Genomic DNA, 27,093 nt, shown 5'->3' on the forward strand with positions numbered 1-27,093 from the left:
GCCAAAAGTTTTTCTGAGGGTATTTACTGTACAAATGAAAAGTATCACAGCATAGTTGATGCTCTTTTCGACTCTGCAGTTAATTACCAACCGTTAATCAGTCATTAGGGCTAAATGACTAAATGAGGGAGAGCCGGCTTGGGGAGAAATGTGTTTTACATGCCGTGCTTAATAAGCATGCATCCTCTAAATCATAGCATGAGCAGTGCTCAAATGAGTTTCCATTTTCCAATAATGACCTGATCTCCTGAGAGGTTCTCGCTCTGTGTGTGTGTACCTCAATGCTACTGTGTTGATTGCCTTCTATACTCATATAGGCAGGATTGATCTATACTGATGGGTGATATGGCCTGAGATAACATTCAATGTGGTTCCAAAGTCACACACTTGGGCTTTACATTGGGGGTACATTGTGTGTGTGACCTGTGTTGAAGTAGGTGGCAAATGAATGGGTGTGGTGTGGTTCACAAGTGGTAGGCTACTCAACGTTATCTTTATCCCTACAGCACAAACAGCGCGCGTGTGTGTCTGTGTGTGTGTGTGTGTGTGTGTGTGCGTGCGTGCAGTGCAAGGCCCAAATCTGGAGTTAACCTGTCCATTCCAGCCTGCAACTGTGGCTTCCCTTCAGCGTATATATGGTCCGACTAGTAAACTATCATCTGCTGTTTGTTTGTCCACTTTCAGTTTACCTACAAACTAAAAAGTGACTGGCTGCTTCAGCCCTCAGCAATGGAAGGAGAGAGAGAACCCAAAAGTTTCCTCTTTGGCTTGCTCCCCCGCCCACCCACATGGCATCCTGGCTTGTCCCTGGGATGTCCCCAGAGTGCCGCGGACCACCAGCGCAGACAGACACACCACCTGTTTGACCAGGCCGCCGCACACACACACACACACACACACACACACACACACACACACACACACACACACACACACACACACACACAACCATATCCATATTTACTCACATCAGGACATTCCATCTTGTACAGTTTAAAACACTATTGAGGTCGCCAACATTGACACACACACACACACACACACACACACACAAACTGAACAGGGCTCCTAATGTTTCCGGCCTCTGAAAATCTAATTTCATATTCCCCCACCCCTCTGAAAGGCTTAATACATGCCAATTTGCCGCTCGTAAAGTCAAAATCTACAGCACACACTGGCCCGGCCAGGGTTGGATTTCCCCACCAAGCAATGACTGGAGTATAGACCGAAACAGTGAGTTCTATGGGGGAGAAAACAATACAGCCAACTACACCATAAGGGTATAATAACAACATCAGTAGCCAGGAATGATGTAACCAGTTTCCCAGTAATACTAGAGCCACTATGGTTTGCCTACATGCTACATCTGATGTAACAATGTTCAGCTAACTAGCTTATAAACCTGTCATCTAGCGTGGCTAGCTTCATGCTAATAACAACATCAATACAATAGCCAGAAATTATCGTTGACCCAGTTGCCTTGCCTAGCCTAGCTTCATGATAATACCAACATCAAAACATTAGCCAGGAGTGACAGGTAGCCTAGCCGCTAGCCTAGTTTCCCATTCCCTAGCAGCATAAATGCTAAACGCTAAATGAGCTGCCTACTGAAAGAAAGGATGGATTAGGTTAGGGACTAGTTCCAGGGTTGGTTGCCTTCGCCAACAATTTTCCGATAATGGAGGTAAAGACACCTCTGGAGGTTAGGTAAGGTTACTCCGCGCTGGGCTGGGCTGTGTGTTAGCCGAGAATGGATGGATTAACCCTTCTGCTCTGTTTGGCCCCAATAATTGGCCTGCAGGGGCTGAACTAGAGAACAGCTATGTCTGAACCAGGTGACTGCTCTCTGGCCACTCAGGCAAAAGCACCTGGAACACTGACTGACTGGACTGGCTGGGCTCTCTAGGGGGCAGACCTGGGTTCAACTAGTATTTGAAATCATTGAAATACTTTGAGTGTTTGCTCTAGCCTGCCTGAAGTGCCAGATGGGCTGGGTTTGCAGTTTTGGGACTACTCTATTGGTCCATTAAGCCAGGAAAGCTCAATCAAGCACAGATAAAGTATTTAAAATGATTTCAAACAGCATTTGAACCCAGGTCTACTAGGGTGCGAGTCAGAACGTGTGAGTATAATCCATCTGAAAATAGTGAAATGACAGTTGAATGATCATATAATATTTCACTCAACCCAGTTGGTCATGTGTTTTGTGTGCAACCATGTTGGAATCAATGCTGGCAAAGTAAAGAGAAATTAGGGTGGCAGTTGAAATTGATGATAATTTGGCTATGTCATCCTCTAATGAAGTAGGCCATTTATTTTATAAATGATCCTAAATCGTCCTGCCAATCCCAAAACACCCTGTGGCTGGGGAGTCCACGATACACCATGTTGCTAAGGGAAAAAAGTTTCATAAGTGAAAAATATGCTCTACACACAAACAAATTACTTGGCAGCCATGCGCTGTGTCGATGCCAGTGCTATTGCTAGGACTAACAGAATGTCCACTACATTTCTGCCCACAGATCTGCAATAGAATTATGAAGCCCGAGAGAGACAAATCGCTTCCCTAAAACGTCCAGTTCTGTGTGTTACAGCCTACATTTGGAACACTGCAGCGTTGAAATCCATAAACCCCCAAAAAGGATTGGACTTTCTCCAACAATCTGACATTCTGTAAATCCCCATATTCTTAAGCTCCAAACAAACTTTCTCTCTCTTTCCCACTTTTTTTGTTGCAGAATGAATTGAGTGGCCGGGGCTTAACTGTGTGTTTCGTGCGAGTGGTTGTGTGTGTGTGTCAGGGAAAGACAGTGATGGTGAGAAAGAGAGAGAGAGACGGAGAGAGATAATGAGTAAAGGGAAAGAGAAGAGGGGGGATCTCTGTGCGTGTGCCGTATCCTCCGGTATAGCACAAGGACAGTATTAGTCCAAACAACACTATTAGAACTAATAAAAAAGTTTACAAGTACATCACTATGAAAATCTAGGCAATTTTGAAAGGGTGCAATGGCTCCCGAAGCTAGAACTCCGTTGGTGGTGGTGGCAAAGATGGTAGATTACCATAAAAATAAAAATAAAGGTTCTGGTCTGCTTAAGGGGTGGCTCTCCCATAGGCAACAATGATATAGCAGCTGGGTCTGGTCTGCTTAGTTCATTGACTGTATTTGAACCAGAAAAAAGGAGCCAATGAAATGTCTCGCTTTCTCTATAGTCTCTGGTGGTGGGAGTGGTTTTGCCAACTGGAATCATGGGAGTTTGAGCCTTGAACAACAGAAAAATATTAGCGTAAGCTGACTATAAATGTAATTCTATAGGTTTTTGAGCCTGTATTTAAAATATTTACAGATGTTATTAGGAGAAGACAACCAGAGCAACATATACCAGGGAGTTCGTATATGATCAGAAAAATACAGACATGTTATATACAGTTGAAGTCGGAAGTTCACATTCACTTAGGTTGGAGTCATTAAAACTCGTTTTTCAACCCCTCCTCAAATTTCTTGTTAACAAACTAAAGTTTTGGCAAGTCGGTTAGGACATCTACTTTGTGCATGACACAAGTAATTTTTCCAACAATTGTTTACAGACAGATTATTTCACTTATAATTCACTGTATCACAATTCCAGTGGGTCAGAAGTTTACATACACTAAGTTGACTGTGCCTTTAAACAGCTTGGAAAATTCCAGAAAATGATGTCATGGCTTTAGAAGCTTCTGACAGGCTAATTGACATCATTTGAGTCAATTGGAGGTGTACCTGTGGATGTATTTCAAGGCCTACCTTCAAACTCAGTGCCTCTTTGCTTGACATCATGTGAAAATCAAAAGAAATCAGCCAAGACCTCAGAAAAAAAATTGTAGACCTCCACAAGTCTGGTTCATCCTTGGGAGCAATTTCCAAATGCCTGAAGGTACCACGTTCATCTTTACAAACAATAATACGCAACTATAAACACCATGGGACCACGCAGCCATCATACCGCTCAGGAAGGAGACGCGTTCTGTCTCCTAGAGATGAACGTACTTTGGTGCGAAAAGTGCAAATCAATCCCAGAACAACAGCAAAGGACCTTGTGAAGATGCTGGAGGAAACAGGTACAAAAGTATCTATATTCACAGTAAAATGAGTCCTATATCGACATAACCTGAAAGGCCGCTCAGCAAGGAAGAAGCCACTGCTCAAAAACCGCCATAAAAAAGCCAGACTACGGTTTGCAACTGCACATAGGGACAAAGAGCGTACTTTTTGGAGAAATGTCCTCTGGTCTGATGAAACAAAAATAGAACCTTCGTTATGTTTGGAGGAAAAAGGGGGCAGCTTGCAAGCCGAAAAACACCATCCCAACCGTGAAGCACAGGGGTGGCAGCATCATGCTGTGGGTTGGCTTTGCTGCAGGAGGGACTGGTGCACTTCACAAAATAGATGGCATCATGTGGAAGGAAACTTATGTGGATATATTGAAGCAACATCTCAAGACATCAGTCAGGAAGTTAAAGCTTGGTTGCAAATAGGTCTTCCAAATGGACAATGACCCCAAGCATACTTCCAAAGTTGTGGCAAAATGGCTTAAGGACAACAAAGTCAAGGTATTGGAGTGGCCATCACAAAGCCCTGACCTCAATCCTATAGAACATTTGTGGGCAGAACTGAAAAAGTGTGTGCGAGCAAGGAGGCCTACAAACCTGACTCAGTTACACCAGCTCTGTCAGGATGAATGGGACAAACTTCACCCAACTTATTGTGGGAAGCTTGGGGAAGGCTACCCGAAATGTTTGACCCAAGTTAAACAATTTAAAGGCAATGCTACCAAATACTAATTGAGTGTATGTAAACTTCTGACCCACTGGGAATGTGATGAAAGAAATAAAAGCTGAAATAAATAATTTTCTCTACTATTATTCTGACATTTCACATTCTTAAAATAAAGTGGTGATCCTAACTGACCTAAGACAGGACATTTTTACTAGGATTAAATGTCAGGAATTGTAAAAAACGTAGTTTAAATGTATTTGGCTAAGGTGTATGTAAACTTCCGACTTCAACTGTAGGTCGCTAAAAATGACATCATGGCAGGGATCCTACTCATCTATGTCATAGAGCAGCTGTCTCCCATTTTGCTCAGGACTACACAGTCAATAGACATGAAATCATCAAATGAGACTGAAAATGTGTAGGACATCCCTAAATAGTTCATAATAACAACCCAAATGTTAATTTAGGTGGAACTGTCCTTTAAAAGCAATGGACAGCATGCGATAGTTCTACCAATACGCACACTCATTATCAAGGCAGAGTGAAAACCCTGGCGGAAAGTCAGAGACATAAATGAACATGAAACCAAAAAGGTAAATCCATTTGAATTCAATCCCTTTTTGACAGCATCCCTTTTGATTTAAATAAAACTTTCTATACATGTTTGCCCATGGAAAAAGTGGTCAGAAAGTGACTTTTTGGACCTGAATGCCAAAATGTTCAGGAGATAATAAAGGTGCTCAAAGTTGACCCATTTTGCTTACGCCACCATACAATGAGACATGTCTTCATCATTGGAAAATAAAAAAGGTTGAGTTTAATATCATTTAAAAGCTTACAAACAGGGTTGTAAAACGTTTTATAATTTCTTGAAATATATATATTTTTAATACAACTTTTACATTTAACCTTTAACGTCAATCATCTAAAGATGCATAAGCTCCATGTTTTTTCATATTCACATATGTTGAAGTTTAGACCCTACATTACATCTGAGGTTTTTGTGTTGTCTCTCAACCGATGGCGGGCACAACATGCTCTTGAATACAGGGTGGGTGTCATTTAGCTTAGTGGTTAAGAGCGTTGTGCCAGTAACCGAAAGGTCGCTGGTTCTAATCCCCGAGTCGACTAGGTGAAAAATCTGTCGATGTGCCCTTGAGCAAGGCACTTAACCCTAATTGCTCCTGTAAGTTGCTCTGGATAAGACATTGACTAAATGACTCAAATGTAAATGTAAAATGTAAATATAATTTATAGAATGGATCTATTCCTTCAGACCACAGCAATTTAGCTGGTACACCACAGAGTAAAAAACAAATTGAAATGTAAACTTTAATTACTACCACATAGATGGCCGCCGGGCCACCCACCATTGAATGACAACTTAAATGGTCATGTCGATTCCATTATCTATATTTCTATGATTTCAATAGGTTTTTCCTATGGAGGATTGACAGTATAATTTAAAACAGAAGATATTCCCATTCAAGAAACTTCTTCTGATGTGTGGACCTCCAACCATCTTTGTGGTACCCTTTGAAAGTTGAAATTTCAATTTTTATTAAAACAGGGTCTAAACTAAAACATGTGCGAATAAAAAATAAAACTGAATTTCTGCGTTTTTAGATAATTTATGTTTAAGATTAGAAAATGACAATTGTATTTTTTTTCAAGAAATTATAAAATAGTTTGACAACCCTGTTTGTAAGCTTTTAAATTATATAAATCTCAACCGTTTATCTTTTCCAGTGATGAAGACATGGATGTCTCATGGTATGGTTGGGTATGCAAAATAGGTCAACTTTGAGCACCTTTATCATCTCTTGAATGGTTTGGCATTCAGGTCCAAAAAGTCACTTTCTGACCACATCTACAATGGGCAAATATGTTTGGACGGTTTTGTTCAAATCAAAAGGCGTGCTGTCAAAAAGTGATTGAATTGAAATGGATTTACCCAAAAGAAAACTTCACAAATTTTGACTGTTGTTAGTCCCTGATTAAACACATGGGGGGTTTCTGTGGCAGTGTTTACTCACAGGCCAAAACATGCAAGACACACTGATACACATGTGCAAACATACACACACACACACACACAGTCAACGCCATAGAGCATGCAAGCGCGCACACACACTATATGTAATGTAAGAATACCCATTGTTTTACCAACATTAGACAAACAGAATATAAGACACTATCTATTCCTCATGCGTGTCTCTGGCTACAGCCAGGTACACAGGAACATGTCTAGCTACAGCCAGGTACACATGAACATGTCTAGCTACAGTCAGGTACACAGGAACATGTCTAGCTACAGCCAGGTACACAGGAACATGTCTAGCTACAGCCAGGTACACAGGAACATGTCTAGCTACAGCCAGGTACACAGGAACATGTCTAGCTACAGCCAGGTACACTGAACATGTCTAACTACAGCCAGGTACACTGGAACATGTCTAACTACAGCCAGGTACACTGGAACATGTCTAACTACAGCCAGGTACACTGGAACATGTCTAACTACAGCCAGGTACACTGGAGCATGTCTAGCTACAGCCAGGTACACTGGAACATGTCTAACTACAGCCAGGTACACTGGAACATGTCTAACTACAGCCAGGTACACTGGAGCATGTCTAGCTACAGCCAGGTACACTGGAGCATGTCTAGCTACAGCCAGGTACACTGGAGCATGTCTAGCTACAGCCAGGTACACAGGAACATGTCTAGCTATAGGTGGCCTCGATATAATTCATGGACACAGTTTTATTAGATGTTTATGACATAATATTTTGACCGTAATGACCCCGTTATGAGTCAGGCACAGCAGCATGAGAACCCTTGATAACGGATACGCACAACCACCTCACTCCTTCAGAGGAAGGATGAAGGATATGTGACATTTGGTAAAAGGATTGCTCAAGTTATCATTAAAAACATGACTCATGCTAGAAGGAAAATCAAAAAAAAATTGGGGAACTATTATGTCAGAGAGAGTGTACGTCTGTGAGTGTTTGTACACTGCATCGCATTAGTGTGTGTTTATTTGGATCCCCATTAGCTTTAGCAGAAGCTACTCTTCCTAGTGAGTGAGTCAGTGAGTGAGTGAATGAATGGATGAATTAATGAGTGAGTGGGTAGGAAGCGGTGGTCAGCGTCCCTGGCTGGCTCTCCAGTGTTTACTGACAGGAAATGTTTGTTCTGCGAAAGGGAAGGAACCCCGCCACCGCTCTCGCCAAACACTGGGAGCGAGTCCTGACAAGACACACACTACACACACACTAGACACACGCCGCAGACAACAACGCAGTCCACCACACACACACACACACTATGCAATGTACCACTACCATCTGAATGTTCCTTATTCAAATTGATACAGATACAACTCAAATGAGAAATAATGGGGAAGTGGACATGACTGACTACTTTTCACAGTTCCTCCTCTTGCTAATCCCAATGAACACCATGCTAATACAACCAGATGGAAAGTTAATACACTGACCCCAAACCACCTGGCTGGCCGGAGAGTGGAGACTACATCTCCTATAGCAATCTGTAGTCATTTTACATAGGCTAGATAAGATTGGCTTTAGAGGCGTGTCCATTTTGAGATGTCAGGTTAATTACCCTGTCCTCCTGTCCTGTTTGATCTAGGTAGTATTCAGTGTGTGTGTGTGTGTGTGTGTGTGTGTGTGTGAGGGCCTGAGTACTAAGGACAGTGAGTGTTGTAGGCAGTGTGTGGCGCTATGCTCGGTTTACCATCACACAGACAGTATTTCACTTAGAATCTAAACAGGAGAGGATGAAAGCTCCCTCCCCCGCACACACAATACAATCTCAGCATCTCTGTTGAATTCCTGTCTCTCCAACATTCAATAATCAATACATAGCTAAGCTAAATTGTTGAGGCAAATATGCCAACAACTGCAGGAGGCCGGTAACACTGCAATTATAGCATTCCATTCCCCTGCCATCAACCTACAGATGAGACAGCCATTCATCAGACATCATGGCACAGCAACACAGAGACATTTTCTCTGCTAATGTAGAAACCCTTTTCTGAGGAGCAGAACCACTCAGAGCCACACAACGTAAAACTCTGATCCTTTATACAGGACCTTTCAAACAGTCTCTACAATAACTTTAGTGGTAGGCTGTTTAGGCCTAAATGCTCAGACTCAAAATACTGCAACAGGCCAATACTCTGATACCTTGAGTGCCAGCCTGTTTCTGCTATGTTTGACATGGCAGTAACAAAGGAGTTGGCTATACCAGAAACAGGCTAATGTTCTGAGGTAAACAGGTCAACAACGCAGCCAAAACACATGTGCTTTAGCGAGCACTAACAATACACCACACAGTCCAATGAAACAGCAGAGAGAAGGTTTTAAGGACGTACAGTAGGGGTACTTACTGGCTGGCGATGGCGTGCTGTAGCCACTGAGGGACAAGCCAGGTAGGGTGGGGGGCGAGAGCCCCCCCAGCATGTGGGGGAAGAAGTAGGAGTAGTGGGGCATGGGGAAGCCGTTGAGGTGGGGGCCCGGGATCGGGTTGCTCTTCCCAGCCATTTTGGCTCAATCCACCGCCACCGATTACGACACCCAAACAATTATATTGCGGCAATACAGGGCTCAGAATGGAGTCAGTGTGGGTTACGGAGTGGTTTTAGTCCCCATACGGGTGATGGACGTGTGGGGTATTCTAGTGGCGTGGTGACTTTGGAGAAATGCGGTCAATTAGGAAACTAGAGTTGTGGAATTCCACAAAATGTTACCTCCTTTGACTGATGGAGAGGAGAGGTGCTGGATAGTGGTGATAGTGCTTATGAAGGTGGTTATGAAGCTTCACAAGGAGGTTATAATGAGTCTTCCACTGTGGAGTCGGTTCCAGAGATGGGGAATGTGTAAAGGCATTATGCCTATGGAATAGTCCTCTCTGGTATAGCTCCAACCATTCAGAGTGTCTCAACTCTATTTTTCAGTGTCCCTCAATCTTCACCTAGAGAGAAAGAGAGATTGAGATCATTTAGAATTTACAAACCCCTTTGGGACAATGTCATACCTAACAAAAACACATTAAAAAACCATTCAATTTCATCCCTCACATATATACACCTGCAAAAGAAGCAAGGTCAATTGCAACACACACACAGAGAGAGACAGAGAGACAGAGAAAGAGAGACAGAGAAAGAGAGACAGAGAAAGAGAGAGAGGGGGGCAGAGACAGAGCGAGTTCATTATATTAAGAAGATAACAATATATTTTCCCTCTTTATTTAATCACTGGAAATGTCTCATCTGAAATGGTACAAAAACAACCATTTCAGCTTAATTATCTTATGGAGCATTAAAAGCCATGAACACAATGCGTGGGTATGTGATACAGTAGCTCTACCAATACACACACTCATTATCAAGGCAGAGTGAAAACCCTGGGGAAAAGTCAGAGACATAAGTGAACATGAAACAAAAGAAAACTTCACTAATTATGACTGTTGTTATCCCCGCGGTCTTTCCTAACGCCCAGTTATATTAAACACATGGGAGTTTTTTGTGGCAGTGTTTACTCACAGGCCAAGGCGTGTAAGACACACTGATACACAGGTACACACACACACACACACGTCAAAGCCATAGAGCAGGTTTGAACAACACACATGTACACACACATTATAGTCAACTGAGTCTCTATACATCATTTAATGTCAGAATATGTAATGTAAGAATACCCATTGTTTTACCAACATTAGACAAACAGAATATAAGACACTATCTATTCTAGTCCATTACTCAGACGTGTCTTGTCTCAAGCTTCAGCCAGGTACACTGGAACATGTCTAGCTACAGCCAGGTACACTGGAACATGTCTAGCTACAGCCAGGTACACAGGAACATGTCTAGCTACAGCCAGGTACACAGGAACATGTCTAGCTACAGCCAGGTACACATGAACATGTCTAGCTACAGCCAGGTACACAGGAACATGTCTAGCTACAACCAGGTACACTGGAACATGTCTAGCTACAGCCAGGTACACAGGAACATGTCTAGCTACAGCCAGGTACACAGGAACATGTCTAGCTACAACCAGGTACACTGGAACATGTCTAGCTACAGCCAGGTACACAGGAGCATGTCTAGCTACAGCCAGGTACACAGGAACATGTCTAGCTACAGCCAGGTACACTGGAGCATGTCTAGCTACAGCCAGGTACACAGGAACATGTCTAGCTACAGCCAGGTACACAGGAACATGTCTAGCTACAGCCAGGTACACTGGAGCATGTCTAGCTACAGGAGGCCTCTGTATAATTCAGGGAGACAGTTTTATGACATTTGCATGACTTTATATTTTGCCCGTAATGACCCTGGCATGAGTCAAGGGTGTTAACATACACAGAGCAACGTCCTGAGAAACCTTAACAACGGGTTCACACAACCACTTTATTCCCTCTCACCAAGGAGGATGGAGGTGTGGGGTTTGGTTAAATGAATTGCTCAAGCAAGCATTACACACACATGAATCATGCAAGGGGGAAGAATCTATCGAAATTCTGAGAAACTAGTATGTCAATGAGAGTGTACGTGTGTGTGTGTGTGTGTGTGTTTGTGTGTGTGTGTGTCAGAGAGAGAGAGAGAGTGTGTGTGTGTGCAGTGTTTTCCATAAGCGCCGATAACAGACTCAATGGCTACTTTTTTCACTTCATTCACTAGGCTTCTTTTCACTTAAAAGTTTCAATTCCCTAGTCAGAAAAGTCTGTATAGCCTTCTCCCTCTAGAACGAACGATATGCGTCTTCTAGCGATCTAATGATAGGATAGGTGCCTGTCAGTCACAAAGCGAACGATGACAGGGAAGCACTGCTGGTTTGTCAGTCCCGCCTCTCGGTACCTATGTTATTTTTGAGCGTTGTGGTTGGCTGCGGTCAAATTTATTTTCACGGAGGAGGGAGAGCATGATGCTTCTTCATTGTCTCCTGTGAGTGAATTTGCATGCCCCATGTAATGTAGGTGGTAACGATAAAATGAAATCCATTTAATAAATGTATTGTGCCACATTCAATTATTTCGCTTGTTTCATAGGCCTATATAGACAGCCACGGAGTCGGGGCGCATAGGCTATTCAATGTTCTTTGATTGACGACCGTTCATTTGGCGCCCTCATTTCCAGACTGGTAGGCTACTACTGTTTTATGGCGATTATCTGCAGATAAATTATGAAAACATTCAATGAAGATGTTGAATCCTCACTGCAGGAACAATAGGTCGTGGAGAGAGACTCATTCTGGTCCAAAATATAAAAAGAAAACAGATTGAAGGTTATAAAAGCTAATGTCATGATACTTATATGGTATTATTAAAGATTTTGATATAGGCTGGACTCTGGAGTGATGAATCACGCTTCACCATCTAGCAGTCCGACGGACTAATCTGGTTTTGGCGGATGCCAGGAAAACGCTACCTGCCCGAATGCATAGTGCCAACTGTAAAGTTTGGTGGAGGAGGAATAATGGTCTGGGGCTGTTTTTCATGGTTTGGCCTAGGCCCCTTAGTTCCAGTGAAGGGAAATCTTAACGCTACAGCATACAATAATAATAATAATATAATATGCCATTTAGCAGACGCTTTTATCCAAAGCGACTTACAGTCATGCGTGCATACATTTTTGTGTATGGGTGGTCCCGGGGATCGAACCCACTACCTTGGCGTTACAAGCGCCGTGCTCTACCAGCTCTACCAGCTGAGCTACAGAGGGCCACAATGACATTCTAGACGATTATGTGCGTCCAACTTTGTGGTAACAGTTTGGGGAAGGCCCTTTCCTGTTTCAGCATGACAATGCCACTGTGCACAAAGCGAGGTCCATACAGAAATGGTTTGTCGAGATCGGTGTGGAAGAAATTGACTGGCCTGCACAGAGCCCTGACCTCAACCTCAGTGAACACCTTCGGGGTGAATTGGAATGCCGACTGCGAGCCAGGCCTAATCGCCCAACATCAGTGCCCGACCTCACTGATCCTCTTGTGGCTGAATGGAAGCAAGTCCCCGCAGCAATTTTCCTATATCTAGTTGAAAGACTTCCCAGAAGAGTGGAGGCTGTTATAGCAGAAAAGGGGGGACCAACTCCATGTTAATGCCCATGATTTTGGAATGAGATGTTCGACGAGCAGGTGTCCACATACTTTTGGTCATGTAGTTTACGTTTGTTTAAGTCCATCTCCCAGACATGGTCTATATGGAGCCTTGCACCTGGTGTGTCTCTGTCTCTTCATCAGGCTGAGAGCATGGCTTTATGGGCTCTGGCCTTATATAAACTGCCTTATTTTTATTGATCGGGGGGGGGGGGGGGGGGGGGGGGGGGTAAAGTGCTCTCCCTGTCATATCGCTGGGCAGCCGGATACACACGGATACCACAAACACACAAGGATGCGCGCCGACGGAAACACACACAGACACACGGATACACAGTGACACACACACACGGTCTCACACTCACAAACATACGCACAAACACACATTTTCTCTCCAGTAAAAACAGAGGGCTCTGCACGAGGGGCGTATTTGCATTAGCTAAAGAGCTTTAAGAACATCTTTAAAAGCCCAAGGGAGCTGCTCATCGTTTCATTTCACTTTTAAAACCTCCCTTGTACTACCCACCTGTTTTACTGTTGTTTAGAGCCATATTGAGAGGACATAGGCTACATAATAGCCGAGGTTCAGTTACATATTGGTCTGTTTCACATGTCAAAGCATCAGTGTAAATCATATAACCAGACTTAAACACAGCACAATCATGGAAATGCATGTTTGCTGCCTATTTAGATATGGTAGCTTAGCTATAGGCTATAGGTTGTGTACCAACAACATGCCAACCAAGGTCCAAGGAAAGGTTGCAGGATGAAAATGGGTCAATTGCTACGTATTCTATCACCAAGCCATCTGGCACGTACGTCACCTAAGCCGGCCATTTTAAACCATAAGCTACATGGCCTTACAACAGACCCCTTGTAAAGAAATACGGATTTCTCACATCTAGCTGCTCTCACTGTGTTGGAGAGATCTCCGTTACATTCTCTGTGTGTCGATACGTGGAAGCCTGGGAGAGAGATAGGTCTACAGTTCACTTAAAGGTGACAATGTATTGAATGTCACATGGTAACATAAGGCATTGAAATGGAAAATAGCACATAGGATTTTGTAATGTGTAGGCATTATCTTGGTAGATCTCAAGAGGACATTTCTTATACAAGTGTATGACATAAGCCTAAGCTAAAAACTCAGTCTTAGGCTCTTGTTTCATTTGGACCAAGAAAGATGGCAACAAGTGCCTAGGATACTGTATGCAACAGTCAGTTTTGTGAGGCAAAGTTCAAACAAACAGTACCATACTCACTCACATACAAGTGCAAACTAGCACAAACATATTCACAAACACATACAAATTAGAATTGTAAAACACGCATGCATTCAAACTCTTAAAAATGTATGTACACGGATGAATTCTCAAAGTCATAGTGACAGCCGTTCAGGGCTTTCGAACACATGCAATCACACATCATAGCAGTGTTCTGTGGACAGGAGAAGTGTAATTGAGCACACGTAATTCCTGTACCATGCAGGGTCCTCCGCTGTCATGCGCACACACACACGCACACACACACTACACGAGTAATCAAGGCATGACTGAAAGAAGGTTTACATAATTCTTCCATGAAAAAGGCACACGCAACACAAACTGTACAGAGCTGATGACATGCACTCTACAAACACACAGCATGTACTACCCATCCCTCCCTCCGTCCCACATGCACGCACACACACAAATTATATCACACAGACTATTATATAAGTCTACATATACACCCGCATGCACACAGACACAAGCACACGTTTGTTTTCAAAAACATTAACCTCTAATCCTAATCCTAACCCTTAACCTAACCCTAACCTTAACCCCAAACCCTAAAACTAAACCTTACGCTAACTGGAACCCTAAACCTAACCCCTAAGCCTAAAATACACTTTTTTCCTTATGGGGAACAGCGAAATGTTCCCCTTCTTTTACTATCCATACACACCTCCCCTCCACCCCTTCCTTCTCTCTCAATTTACCATGTATAACCCCCAATCTCCTTCCTGTCCCATGTCATGTGATCTATGTGTTCTATATGATAGGGCTGGCATAGAAGGTCAGTGCTATCAAGGATGGTTGGGGCCCTACAGGGCTATCATACTGAACGTCCTTGTGCTGTCAGGCTGCATAGTGATCAAACGGACGGCTAACCCTGGAACAAAAAAACACACACACATAGAAACACACACATGTACGTACACACACACACGTATGTACACACACACTCACGAGTGGCTGGGGATACTGGGACCTTCAAAGGGCTCTCTAATAATGGATACTTATGAAAAAGCCTCTATCTAGTCAGACATCTCTCTCTCTGACATCCATTTATCCATCCTATATCTATTTCTTTAGAGTTCTGTTTACTATTTCAATGTTCTTCTTTCAGCGCATCTCAAGTGCATTTAGACACTGAGTCCTAAGGGACTGCATCTGATCTGTTAGGAGAAAGGATGAGAGCCACACTAAACAAACATTATGGATCACTTCTTGTGCCTGTGATGCACTGACACGTGTGCGTGTGTGCACGCGCGTGTGCGTCGGGAGAATGCAGTTCGGAGGTTAAGTTATGTAGTAGCAGGAGCCTGTTACTTTAAGAGGATCTGATAGCCGATGCAGAATTAATAATCGAAAATGTCCAATGGGCAGAGGGGGTTAGGTGAGGGCTGGATTCGTAACATGTCTGCAGGGAATGGCAAAGGCATACGCATGCAGACACAATCTGAGTAAAAAGGTCAACGTCAGTGAAGAAACAAACATGAGCTATGGCCCTGGAAAACAAGCGGGGGGGATCTTTGGCTGATTGACCCCGATCGCATGATGACGCTAACGTGGCGCTAATGCTAGCACAGTTCAATGAAACTAGCCCTACTGTCCTAGACCTATCCATAGTCTAAGAGATAGTCTACAAACCCTATAATAGGCTAACGCTATGCTAACATGCTAAGAGGATTAGCCTGCCCCTGAAGATCAGCGAGTCTGGTACACAATGTTATTGTCTTGGGAAAATCATCAGGAAAAGATGCAAGCACGTACAGTACTGTGTTTTGCATTACGCAACTGTAGCTTACGCTAAGTGTGAAAGAGGTCAGCGAGGTTGCTGAGCCATTACAACCATTACACAACCCGAATGTTTGCAACATGCCTCTGTTTCTACAACAACGCACCCGGAGGTGAATGGTCTAAAGAAAACAGAGTCATTGTGATGAGTGTGATTAGAAGGAGTCAGGCGCAGGAGGGTAAATCACCGAATACAGAGTTTATTCCGTCGTACACAGTTGCGCTGGATAGCAACAACAAAATACAGGCACAGGGGAAAACAATCTACCCCGGCAATACAAGGTACGGGTAGCTCCACCGAGCTACACTCAACTCACATAAAACAATCCCCCACAAGAACAAGGGGGCAGAGGGAACACTTAACACAGACTAATGAGGGGATATGAACCAGGTGTGTGCAATGACAAGACAAGACAAATGGAATGATGATATATGGAGCGGCAGTGGCTAGTAAGCCGGTGACGACGAACGCCGAAGCCTGCCCGAACAAGGAGGGGAGGCAGCCTCGGCGGAAGTCGTGACAGTCGTGATGACCGTCAGCTCAGGCACAGTGGCTGGTGGGGGGGGGCAAATATCAGCTCATGTAACAGAGTCACCTTAGCACAATGACGAAATCAGCTGCTTCATAGAAAAGATACAGTAGAGTGAATATGGCTTGGCAATTGGCACACAGAGTACAGAGTGGCTCCGGCATCAGCACGATGCACTGAAACTTTTATGAGGAGAGGGCTGTGTGGGTGGATAAAGGGGAAGGCATATACATACCGGATCAATTGTGTGTAGGTGTGTGGGTGTGCGCACATGCTTCTGTGTCTGTGCAGAAGGCAGCACACACTGTACGTGAAAAGTCATGTCCCCAATTAAAATGCACATTAGGCATGTCATGGCAGTATCCCTCAGGACAGTGTGACATTACAGCACAACTTCGCTGTACTGTAGCTGGCAGAGTTTGGATAGGGAGGAAGGAAAGACACTGGCTTTACAGTGCGACCATTTTACACGCATATGCGCCTAAAAATAGATGTGTGCGAACTGAAAAAGTCAAGTATGAGCACGTGCGAGGTGTGATTTATAGCAAAAAAAGTTGCTTCATTTTATTTTATTTTCAAAGTATTTCTTCTGTTTTGTTTTTCAGCTGGTAGCTAATCACTACGAAAACCATACAGCTATCCCACCTCGCGCAGCAATGTGAAATGCTGAAAGATTCATTTTTAGAAGCACACAGGCATAGAAGCTGGCCAAATTTACCCAAAAGTCTATTAAAGTGTGACTTCGCCCTTGTGTTTCTTGGCTATTTACATAGTCTTGCTCATACACTTGGTTGTTTTTCAATGTTAGTTTGAGGTTGCTCAAATTTCTGACAGACATGAGTCCCACTGTTACAACGGTAGCGTCCCGCCGCTTAAAGGGGCAGCTGAATTTTTTTTGTCTCACCTAAGTCAGGGGTTCCAAAACGTTTTCACTCAGACCCCATTCCAGCATTGTGGAACAATTCCCCCCCACCTCCCCCGCACGAGCATGCAACGTCTATTTCTAGGGGCACAAGCACTGTTCATGACAAAAACTGCTCACACCCCTCCTGTTTGCGGAGAGAACATTTTGCAGTTTTAAAGCTAATTTTAATGCAATTCTATACATTTTGCCATGTCTAATGTGTATTCATGTGGTATTTGAGTGACTCAAACATTACTACACTGAACAAAAATATAAACGCAACATGTAAAGTTGCTGAAATAAAAGATCCCAGAAATTACTCAAATGTTATGCATAAATTTGTTTACATCCCTGTTAATGAGCATTTCTTATTTGCCAAGATAATCCATCCACCTGACAGGTGTAGCATATCAAGAAGCTGATTAAACAGCATGATCATTACACTGGTGCACCTTGCGCTGCGGACAATAAAAGGCCACTATAAATGCCACAGATTATTGGTTATGGTATGGGCAGGCATAAGCTATGGACAACCAACACAATTGCATTTTATAGATGGCAATTTGAATGCACAGAGATACCGTGACGAGATCCTGAGGTCGTTGTCGTGCCATTCATCCGCCGCCATCACCTCATGTTTCAGCATGATAATGCACGGCCCCATGTCGCAAGGATCTGTACACAACTCCTGGAAGCTGAAAATGTCCCAGTTCTTCCATGGCCTGCATACTCACCAGACATGTCACCCATTGAGCATGTCAGTGATGCTCTGGATCGACATGTACGACAGCGTGTTCCAGTTCCCAACAATATCCAGCAACTTCACACAGCCATTGAAGAGGAGTGGGACAACATTCCACAGGCTACAATCAACAGCCTGGTCAACTACGCGAAGGAGATTTTGCGCTGCATGAGGCAAATGGTGGTCACACCAGATACTGACTGGTTTTCTGATCCACGCTCCTACCTTTTTTTTAAGGTATCTGTGACCAACAGATGCATATCTGTATTCCCAATCATGTGAAATTAATAGATTAGGGCCTAATACATTTTTCAATTGACCGATTTCCTTATACAGTGCATTCAGAAAGTATTCAGACCCCTTGACTTTTTCCACATTTTGTTACGTTACAGCCTTATTCAAAAAATTGATAAAATTAAAAAGGTTTCACATCGATCTACACACAATACCCCATAATGACAAAGTGAAAACAGGTTTTTAGAAATTATTGCACATTTATTAAAAATAGAAAACCTATTTACATAAATATTAAGGGGAGTTTCCCTGGGGGGGGGTGCGCGCCCCATAGTTTGGGAACCACTGACCTGAGTGACTCAAATATTTGAGGGTACATTATAAATGATTGAGCACGGAACACTCTAAAAACCTTTTATTCATCAACCTTTAGTGACTTATCATAAAAACACTCTTCCCCACATACTTTCATTGCGCGCCTCAATTTACTTGTGTGCTCCTAACATTTTCAACTTAGGAGCACGTCCTACTTGTAAAGGATGTCAGCGTAGCACCCTGCCTCCTCAGTGACTGTGTGTGCGTGCGTGTGCGCATGTGAGTATGTGCGTGCGTAGTTGAACGGAGAGGTGACAGGAGGTGACTCCACTTGTCAGCAGAAGAGGCAGAAAGGAACAGTGACATTTCTGCCTCCCATCAAAAAGGTCAAGCTTTAATTATCTCAAATGCCAGCAAGCATGCACCTGCAAAAATAGGCTCAGGGATGATCTCTGTGTGTGTCCGTGTGTGTGTGTGTGTGTGTGTGCCGAGGGTGGTGGCCCTCTCCTAGCCTTGCCGTATTAGACACACACACACACACACACACACCACTGCACTGGCAGATCTACGACCAATACATGCATGCACACACACGGGCACACACACGCACACACCGAGTAAGCCATCAGACTAAGCATCTTGCCACCCACTAATCAAAATCACTGACATACAGCCATTCCTAGAATCACACCACCATACTAAAAATCACAAAGCTATATTAAGAATCACATGATTGACATCAGACCAATGGTTTAGTGTGAAGAGAACACACAACAGCAAAGCTTTGTTCCATTTATCAACCTTTCCATCTTTCTAATCAACGTTGCTAGGGTATCTGTAGGTCTGGCAACAGCAGAGAAGATGAATAAGTACTATTTCCTGTGTAAATGCACACAAAAGAGTGTGGCGTTTAGAAATATTTAAAAAGCGCACACACACACACACACTACCCCACATGCATATTAGTGTTGTCACGATACCAGTATCGCGATACTAGATTTTCCTTGGCAAAAAAAAAAATCTATGGTACTTTAAAACCTACTTTTGTAAAATACTGTGTGCTATAGCTTGGAAAATAAACAAATGTGACTTAGGTTGACAACATAATGCTGTTTTTTCCAACATTAGGACTGCTTTCCTCAAATTAAGTAAGTAACTGGATGTGGATTAATGTTGTCACGATACCAGTATCGTGATACTAAGAAGTAAACATGTTTTGTTTTCTTTGCTTCCTTACTTCTTAGTATCGCGATACTAGTATCGTGACAACATTAATCCACATCCAGTTAAAAAACTGACACACACACAGGCCCACATCCAGTAAAAAATATGCACAAACGTACATACAGATACACACACACGCTGTGTCCAAGTTTATCCGGCATCAATTCTGCCTTTCTCTCTGAGAAAACATTAAGGGCTGGTCCCACTGTTTACACAGCTGGTCGTATGGAAAGGATTGCTTCATATGAAATATGAACAGAGCAGAGCGGTGAGCGGGAGCGGGAAGAAAAGGGGGGGGGGGAAGAGAGCCAAGTAGAGAAGAGTAGTAGAGAGATAAATACCCTGTGAAAGTAAGGGCCTCTTCTGCTTTACTTCCGTATCATGTCCCCCAACCTTTTGAATGCACTTGACAATTATATCATCAAATTCGGGAAAATACGGTCATTTAAGAGGTGCACAATTATATTTATGCTGTTGCGCTGAAGATCCATTGCGCTACGTTTCTGCCCATTGAATAACATTCAAAAAGCCTACAAGAGTTCAAAAACTACAAGGCTACTTCCTGGAAAACGAAGAATCACTTGCATACCATACAGCGCCAGTGTGGAGGCGAAGCTAAAGGCTAAATGTAGAGAGCGAGAGAATATAAGGAGACAGCAGTGAAAAGGTGTGCATGAGGAAGAGAGGCAGGGGGGAGACAAAGAGCGAGAGAGAGGAGGGAGAGAAGAGGGACAATAAAAGGGATAAGCAGAGAGAAAGAGAAAGAAAGAGGGAGAGAGAGAAACACTGAGGTTGTGCTCCTGTGGTCTAGGGTTGTGGTCTTTGCTATTCTTCCCCCACAGTCAGTCAGTCAGTCCCATACTAGCTAACGTCTCCGTACTCAGTTCTACCCTCTACTACCTCCATCACTGCCTCTCTGGCTAGGTCCCAACAGTCTTCAAAAGCTTACCGACCTCGTCTCCTTTCCTTCACAACCACTAGTCTAACCTGACAAGATATGACTGTGAAATTATTTTATTTATCTAATCAGTGGTTACACAGGAGGGCCCCGAGTTTCTCTTGGTCAAGTCACGTGGGAAGAAAGGAAAGAAAGGGAAGAAAGGAAAGAGAAGGAGAGAAGGAGAGAAGGCAGCTTTGTCCAGAGTATTGGAACGGCGCCAGTCTCTGAATCTCCCTGGTTTCTATGTCTTCTTGAGAGGTAATTTCTCCCTGCTTGCCTGAAGAGTTGAGTCAGCTGTGTAGAATTCAACAGCGCACCAGCAACTACGCAGACAATCCTAAATAGAAGGCCTATCTACACTTGAAACATTTCTTCAATCTTCAATTTCTGCATCACAAGGTTGTGCACTGGGAGTGGAGTAACCCTTCTGGGAATTGGGGAGGCTAGATGTAAGAGCAAAACACTAATATACCATTAATTTAACCCTTGTGTGTGTGTGTGTGTTTGTGTGTGTTTGAACATTCATCTCCACACACAGAGACAGCCATCTTCCAGCTATCTATCACTTCCAGGAAGAGGACAACAGCTCTCCACAGCAGAAGGGCTTCCAGCCCCCGTCGCACTGTGCAGGAAAGGCCCACTCCTAATCAGGTCCATATTGCTGAACACAACCACAGCCCCTTCAGCTAGACTCAACACTCCCCCACCCACTGACACACACACACACACACACTCACTCAAGACAAACACACTCACATACACACCTCGAAGAGACGACTACATCATTTTTCAATCTCATGAGCAGTGACACAGCTGGCTAAAGAGGATGTCTTATTGTTCTCATTCAATCATCTCCTAATATTCAATAATTTCCTAATATCCGGCTGTGTCTGTCTGTGGACGGAGCACGTCACCCACACACTGAAGGCCTAAACATGTGTAAGACATGCGTCTGGGTAAATTATTTTATCTACTTGAGTCTTTCTAAAAACAGGAAGAGGCCTCTGCTGTGCTTTGGTGCGTCATTGGTTATTTTGTCATTGGAGATTTTATGTTGAAATCTGGTGAAGTGTTTTGTATAACCTTGGAGTTATGTTGAAACATAGTGAAATGTTTTGTATAACCTCAATTTTCTTGCAACAGAAAAAAGTTATTTGTATGAAGTATAATACAAAAATAAAAATAAAGCTCCAATGACAAATTATCCAATGGCGCGCCAAAGCACAGCAGAGGCCTTACACCAGTCTAGGCCTTCACTGTGTGTGTGTGTGTGTGTGTGTGTGTGTGTGTGTGTGTGTGTGTGTATGCATACTTGTGTGTGTGTGTGTGTGTGTATGCATACTCGCGTGTGTGTGTGTGCACTGTGTCTACTTGTGTGTACTGACCCAAACCAGTGCCCCGCTAAACAGCGTGACAAGTGCTGCCACATGGCTACCAGTCCGCTGTGTTTTAGTGTTGCTGTTGTTTTTATTGCCGGGCAAAAAACACGTCCAGCTTGCCAACCTAAATGTCACATGTATTACAGAGGGCCTATTTTAGAAGCTTGTTTACTGGGACGCTCGCATCTTGGAGCGGCTTCGGGTCCGGAGCAATTAAAGTGAATTCAATTCAAAGGATGGCTCAAGTGGACCGGGGAGGGGGGGGGGGGTTGTTGTGTGAGTGTGTATATGTATGTATGTGTGTGTAAAAGGGGTAAGCAGGCAAGCAGACGAGTTGGAAGTAGGTTGCACAAGGAGTTATTTGTCTGTCTCCCCCAACTAGGGCTGTTACGGTGACCATATTACATTTACATTTTAGTCATTTAGCAGACGCTCTTATCCAGAGCGACTTACAGGAGCTTCTTAGCATGACTTGAAGCTATACATTAGTTTACAAAGTCCTCATATGACAACAAAAACATAACTAATAGGTCTTTCATTTTGGTTTTTGGTTACGATAACATAAGACCGTTGGTCATTAATCGAAATGACTGGAAATCTCAGACTTTTGCTTTAAGGTTGAATGCTCTACAACATGCTCTACAACATATTACCACAGTCAAATTCATGACCACAGTCAAATTCCACATGACCGTTTAGTCACGGTAACTACGCATCTCCAAAACTGAGCTCTGATGCTGCTGATGGTCATTAGTAGCCAACCAAATTTGCTAACTGCTGTCGCTAATGGCCTGGTCCTCAGCGATCTATTGTCCCTCAAATGTAAAATGTAAATGTCCGAGTGATTACAGTCATTTAGCAGACACTCTTATCCAGAGCGATTTACAGTTAGTGCATTCAAGGGCCAAGAGAACAGAGGTGGCAGAACGGAGTGCTCGGGTTGGGGTGTAGGGTTTGAGCATACCCTGAAGGTAGGGAGGGTCAGTTCCTCTTGTTACTCCGTAGGCAAGCACCATGGTCTTGTAGTGGATGCGAGCTTAGACTGGAAGCCAGTGGAGTGTGCGAAGGAGCGGGGTGACATGGGAGAATTTGGGAAGGTTGAACACCAGGCGGGCTGCAGCATTCTGGATAAGTTGCACGGGTTTGATGGCACAAGCGGGGAGCCCAGCCAACAGCGAGTTGCAATAGTCCAGACGGGAGATGACAAGTGCCTGGATTAGGACCTGCACCGCTTCCTGTGTAAGGTAGGGTTGTACTCAACAGATGTTGTAGAGCATGAACCTGGGTGTCAGAAGGGGGGAAGGAGAAAAGCAGTTGAGTGTCATCCGCATAGCAATGATAGGAGAGACAATGTGAGGATATGACGGAGCCTAGTGACTTGGTGTATAGAGAGAAGAGGAGAGGGCCTAGAACCAAGCCCTGGGGGACACCAGTAGTGAGAGTACGTGGTGCAGACACAGATCCTTTCCACGTCACCTGGCGGCCTGCCAGGTAGGATGCAATCCAAGAGTGTGCAGAGCCTGAGACGCCCAACCCTGAGAGGGTAGAAAGGAGGATCTGATGGTTCACGGTGTCGAAGGCAGTGGATAGATCTAGGAGGATGAGAACAGAGGAGAGAGAGTCAGCTTTGGCAGTGTGGAGAGCCTCCGTGACACAGAGAAGAGCTATCTCGGTTGAGTAACCAGTCTTGAAGCCTGACTGGTTAGGGTCAAGAGATCGTTCTGAGAGAGAGAACGAGAGAGTTGATCAGAGACAGCACACTCAAGTGTTTTGGAAATCAAATAAAGAACGGCTACAAGTCTATAGTTTTTGACGTAAGATGAGTCGAGTGTTGGTTTCTTGAGTAGGGGAGCAACTCGGGCAATTTTGAAGTCAGATGTGACGCAGCCAGTGGCCAGGGATGAGTTGATGAGGGAAGTGGTCTTCTGTAGCTCAATTGGTAGAGCATGGCGCTTGTAACGCCAGGGTAGTGGGTTCGATCCCCGGGACCACCCATACGTAAAAATGTATGCACACATGACTGTAAGTCGCTTTGGATAAAAGCGTCTGCTAAATGGCATATTATATTATTATATTATAAGTGAGGAGGGAGGAGGGGATGGGGTCGAGCGGGCAGATTGATGGGCGGCCAGACCTCACTAGTCGCATGATTTCATCTGGAGAGAGAGGGGAGAAAGAGGTCAAGGCGTAGGGTAGTTCTGTGTGGACCAGTGGATTCAATGAGGAGCGGATGTTGTCAACCTTCTTTTCAAAGTGGTTGACAAAGTCATCCACAGAGAGGGAGGAGGGTGGAGGATTAAGGGCGGCAGGTAGCTTAGTGGGTAAGAGCGTTGTGCCAGTAACCGAAAGGTCGCTGGTTCTAATCCCCGAGCCGACTAGGTGAAAAATCTGTCGATGTGCCCTTGAGCAAGGCACTTAACCCTAATTGCTCCTGTAAGTCGCTCTGGATAAGAGCGTCTGCTAAATGACTAAAAAAAAAAAAAAAAAAAAAAAAAAAAAGGAGGGAGGAGAAGGTGGAAGAGTTTCCTAAGGTTAGAGGCATAAACTTGAAATTTAGAGTGATAGAAAGAGGCTTTAGCATCGGCTACAGAGGAAGAGAAAAGGTAGAGAAGAGGGAGTGAAAGGATGATAGGTCCTCTGGAAGTTTAGTTTTCCTCCATGTTCGCTCAACTGCCCGCAGCCCTGTTCTGTAAGCTCGCAATGAGAGTCACTCATCAACGCAAATGTATTTGAAAATCAAATCAAACACTTCATGAGAGCCCATGAACAACATTTGTATTGGCTATGCAATTGCCTCCATTAAAAAGAGGAGGATCCCATCAGCTTTCTATAGGCTAGGCCTACTATATTTATTTCTCAACTTTCCCAATATTAAGCACATTGCTTCGCTCTACCTGGCTGGCATGAAAAAGAACCACGGGAAAAGCGTCCTCCATTCGCTATTTAAGTGCATCGATGACATGTATTTTTTTTCCTGCCCCTGTTCCAACAGGTGCACGAAAATGGTCCATTCTAAATCAAAACTAATTTCACACATATATTATTTAGTATATGTAGAGACGAGATTAAATTAAGAATAGTCTGATGGGTGACAATATTATCACTTGTGAATGACGCCCAGCATGTGCAGTAAGACAAGAAACAGCAGGCCTTTTTTTTGCGACTTTTTCAAATCATAGTCGCACACATCATGTAGCCTAGCCCATAGGCGTATATGTTTTGATAAGGTTTGTTTCACAACTTAAGTGGCCAAGTAACTCCAAACGTAGCCTATAGGCCTAGGACCCCTGGAACACGGTTAGAGAGCACATAGCCTACAGAGCCTAGTGAAACGTGTTCTTATAAGCCCAGTCATTACATATACATAGGCGGCGTGTGAGTTTCAAGTTTGGGGAAACTAATTTTCCCCACAAAAATGCACCTTTATAATAAAGCATTCCATGCATCATGGCATTTGCAGACTTATGTAAGATAGCCTACTATTTGTCATGTGATGAGCAGATTGGATAGTCATAATTTAGGCTAATAATATAACTCAATCACTGTTCACAAAACAAAGACTGTCCAATGCATGGCTGAGCACTTATAGCATAGAGTAGGCCTAGGCTATATCAGATAGGCTTTTACTTTCTTTGCATGGGAAAAATGTGGCATTTATAAACACATTTCATGTAATTCTGCCTACGAGAAGGGGAGACACAAATAGAATATGACATCCATGTAAACAGGAGGAGGAAATTATTGTAAAAAAAAAACTAACTTTTAAGTTGCACTGACCCAACAATGATAAATAGGGAATGTTGCAAATGCGCTCCGCTGGTGCCAATAAGATAGGCTATACTGTTGTTCGCTCAATTAAGTTGAGAATTTTGATAACTAAAAGACAGATTAGTATTTTCATTGTCTTCTCTTTACAGCAATAACCATTTGCTTTCCAAACTATGTTTTCCTGCGATTGTATTTTGAAATATTGTCATATGCCTGGCTTGGGCACTACTTTTCACACACAGTCGCAACTAAACAATAATCTGCCCAAATTGGGCCTTTCCTTCCGACTGTAGGCAATACGATTTAAAACAATCCACAGCTGATTTTTAAAAAATAAGCTAATGATCCTCTGTGGCCAAATCATGCTTTAGTAGCCTATCATGAATGTTATTTTTTTTTCTTTCTGTATAGACAGGAGTAGGCTAATTAGGCTATATAATTTTGGCAATTTAATTCATTTTACTTTAGGAAAAGCTTAGCTTCCCCTAGCCTTATGGACACATTGCCTATGCTTGCATATTAAAAACATAACCGCACATAACCTCCATTTGCTATTCGAGTGCAGGCTACAGATTACTTTTTTTTTGTGGGCTATTCTAAATAAAAAATAATTCCACCCATAGGCTATATGTAAAGACCAGATTAAATTAAGAATAGTCTGATGGGTGAGAATATTATCAAGTGCTTGTCAAATTGTGAGAGACTGATGAAGTGTGTGCAGCCTGTGCAAGAAACAGAGCAGAGCTAATGCCTTTCATGCAACATCATTAGTCATATCATGCAGCCTTAGAATGTATTAAAAATCATAAACATATAGCCTAACGTTTGGATCACAACTAAAGTTGTATAAATAACTCTAAATTATGCAGGAGGACCTGTTTCTTTGTTAACTGCGCAACACAGAATAGCCGCATGTGCACACTCCCTCGGAAATCATTTGGAGAAAATATCCTTTCTATTTTATTCAGTTATGTTCAATTATAGGCCTATTCTTCATACTATAAAATAATATAACATAATGCCACGGAATTCTAAGCTAATCATATCTGCTAAATGAACTAGTGTAGCCCACAGCCATATGGCATAGCTAGATCAGAGCACAAGGACAA

The 27,093-nt window shown here is 43.3% G+C and overlaps 1 protein-coding gene across 2 annotated transcripts in view; it reads right to left on the reverse strand.

Moving 5' to 3' along the window:
• Window positions 1-27,093, reverse strand: part of LOC311130489 (retinoic acid receptor alpha-A) — a 211,944-nt gene that overhangs the window by 118,078 nt on the left and 66,773 nt on the right. For both annotated transcript variants that reach the window (XM_084163241.1, XM_084163239.1), the window contains exon 3: window positions 9,172-9,755. In XM_084163241.1, the coding sequence (XP_084019367.1) occupies window positions 9,172-9,325 (154 nt within the window). In that variant the 5' untranslated portion in view covers window positions 9,326-9,755. The remainder of the gene's footprint in view (window positions 1-9,171; window positions 9,756-27,093) is intronic.

Source organism: Coregonus lavaretus (assembly GCF_964263955.1).
Source record: "Coregonus lavaretus genome assembly, chromosome: 1".
NCBI classification, from domain to species: Eukaryota; Metazoa; Chordata; class Actinopteri; order Salmoniformes; family Salmonidae; genus Coregonus; species Coregonus lavaretus.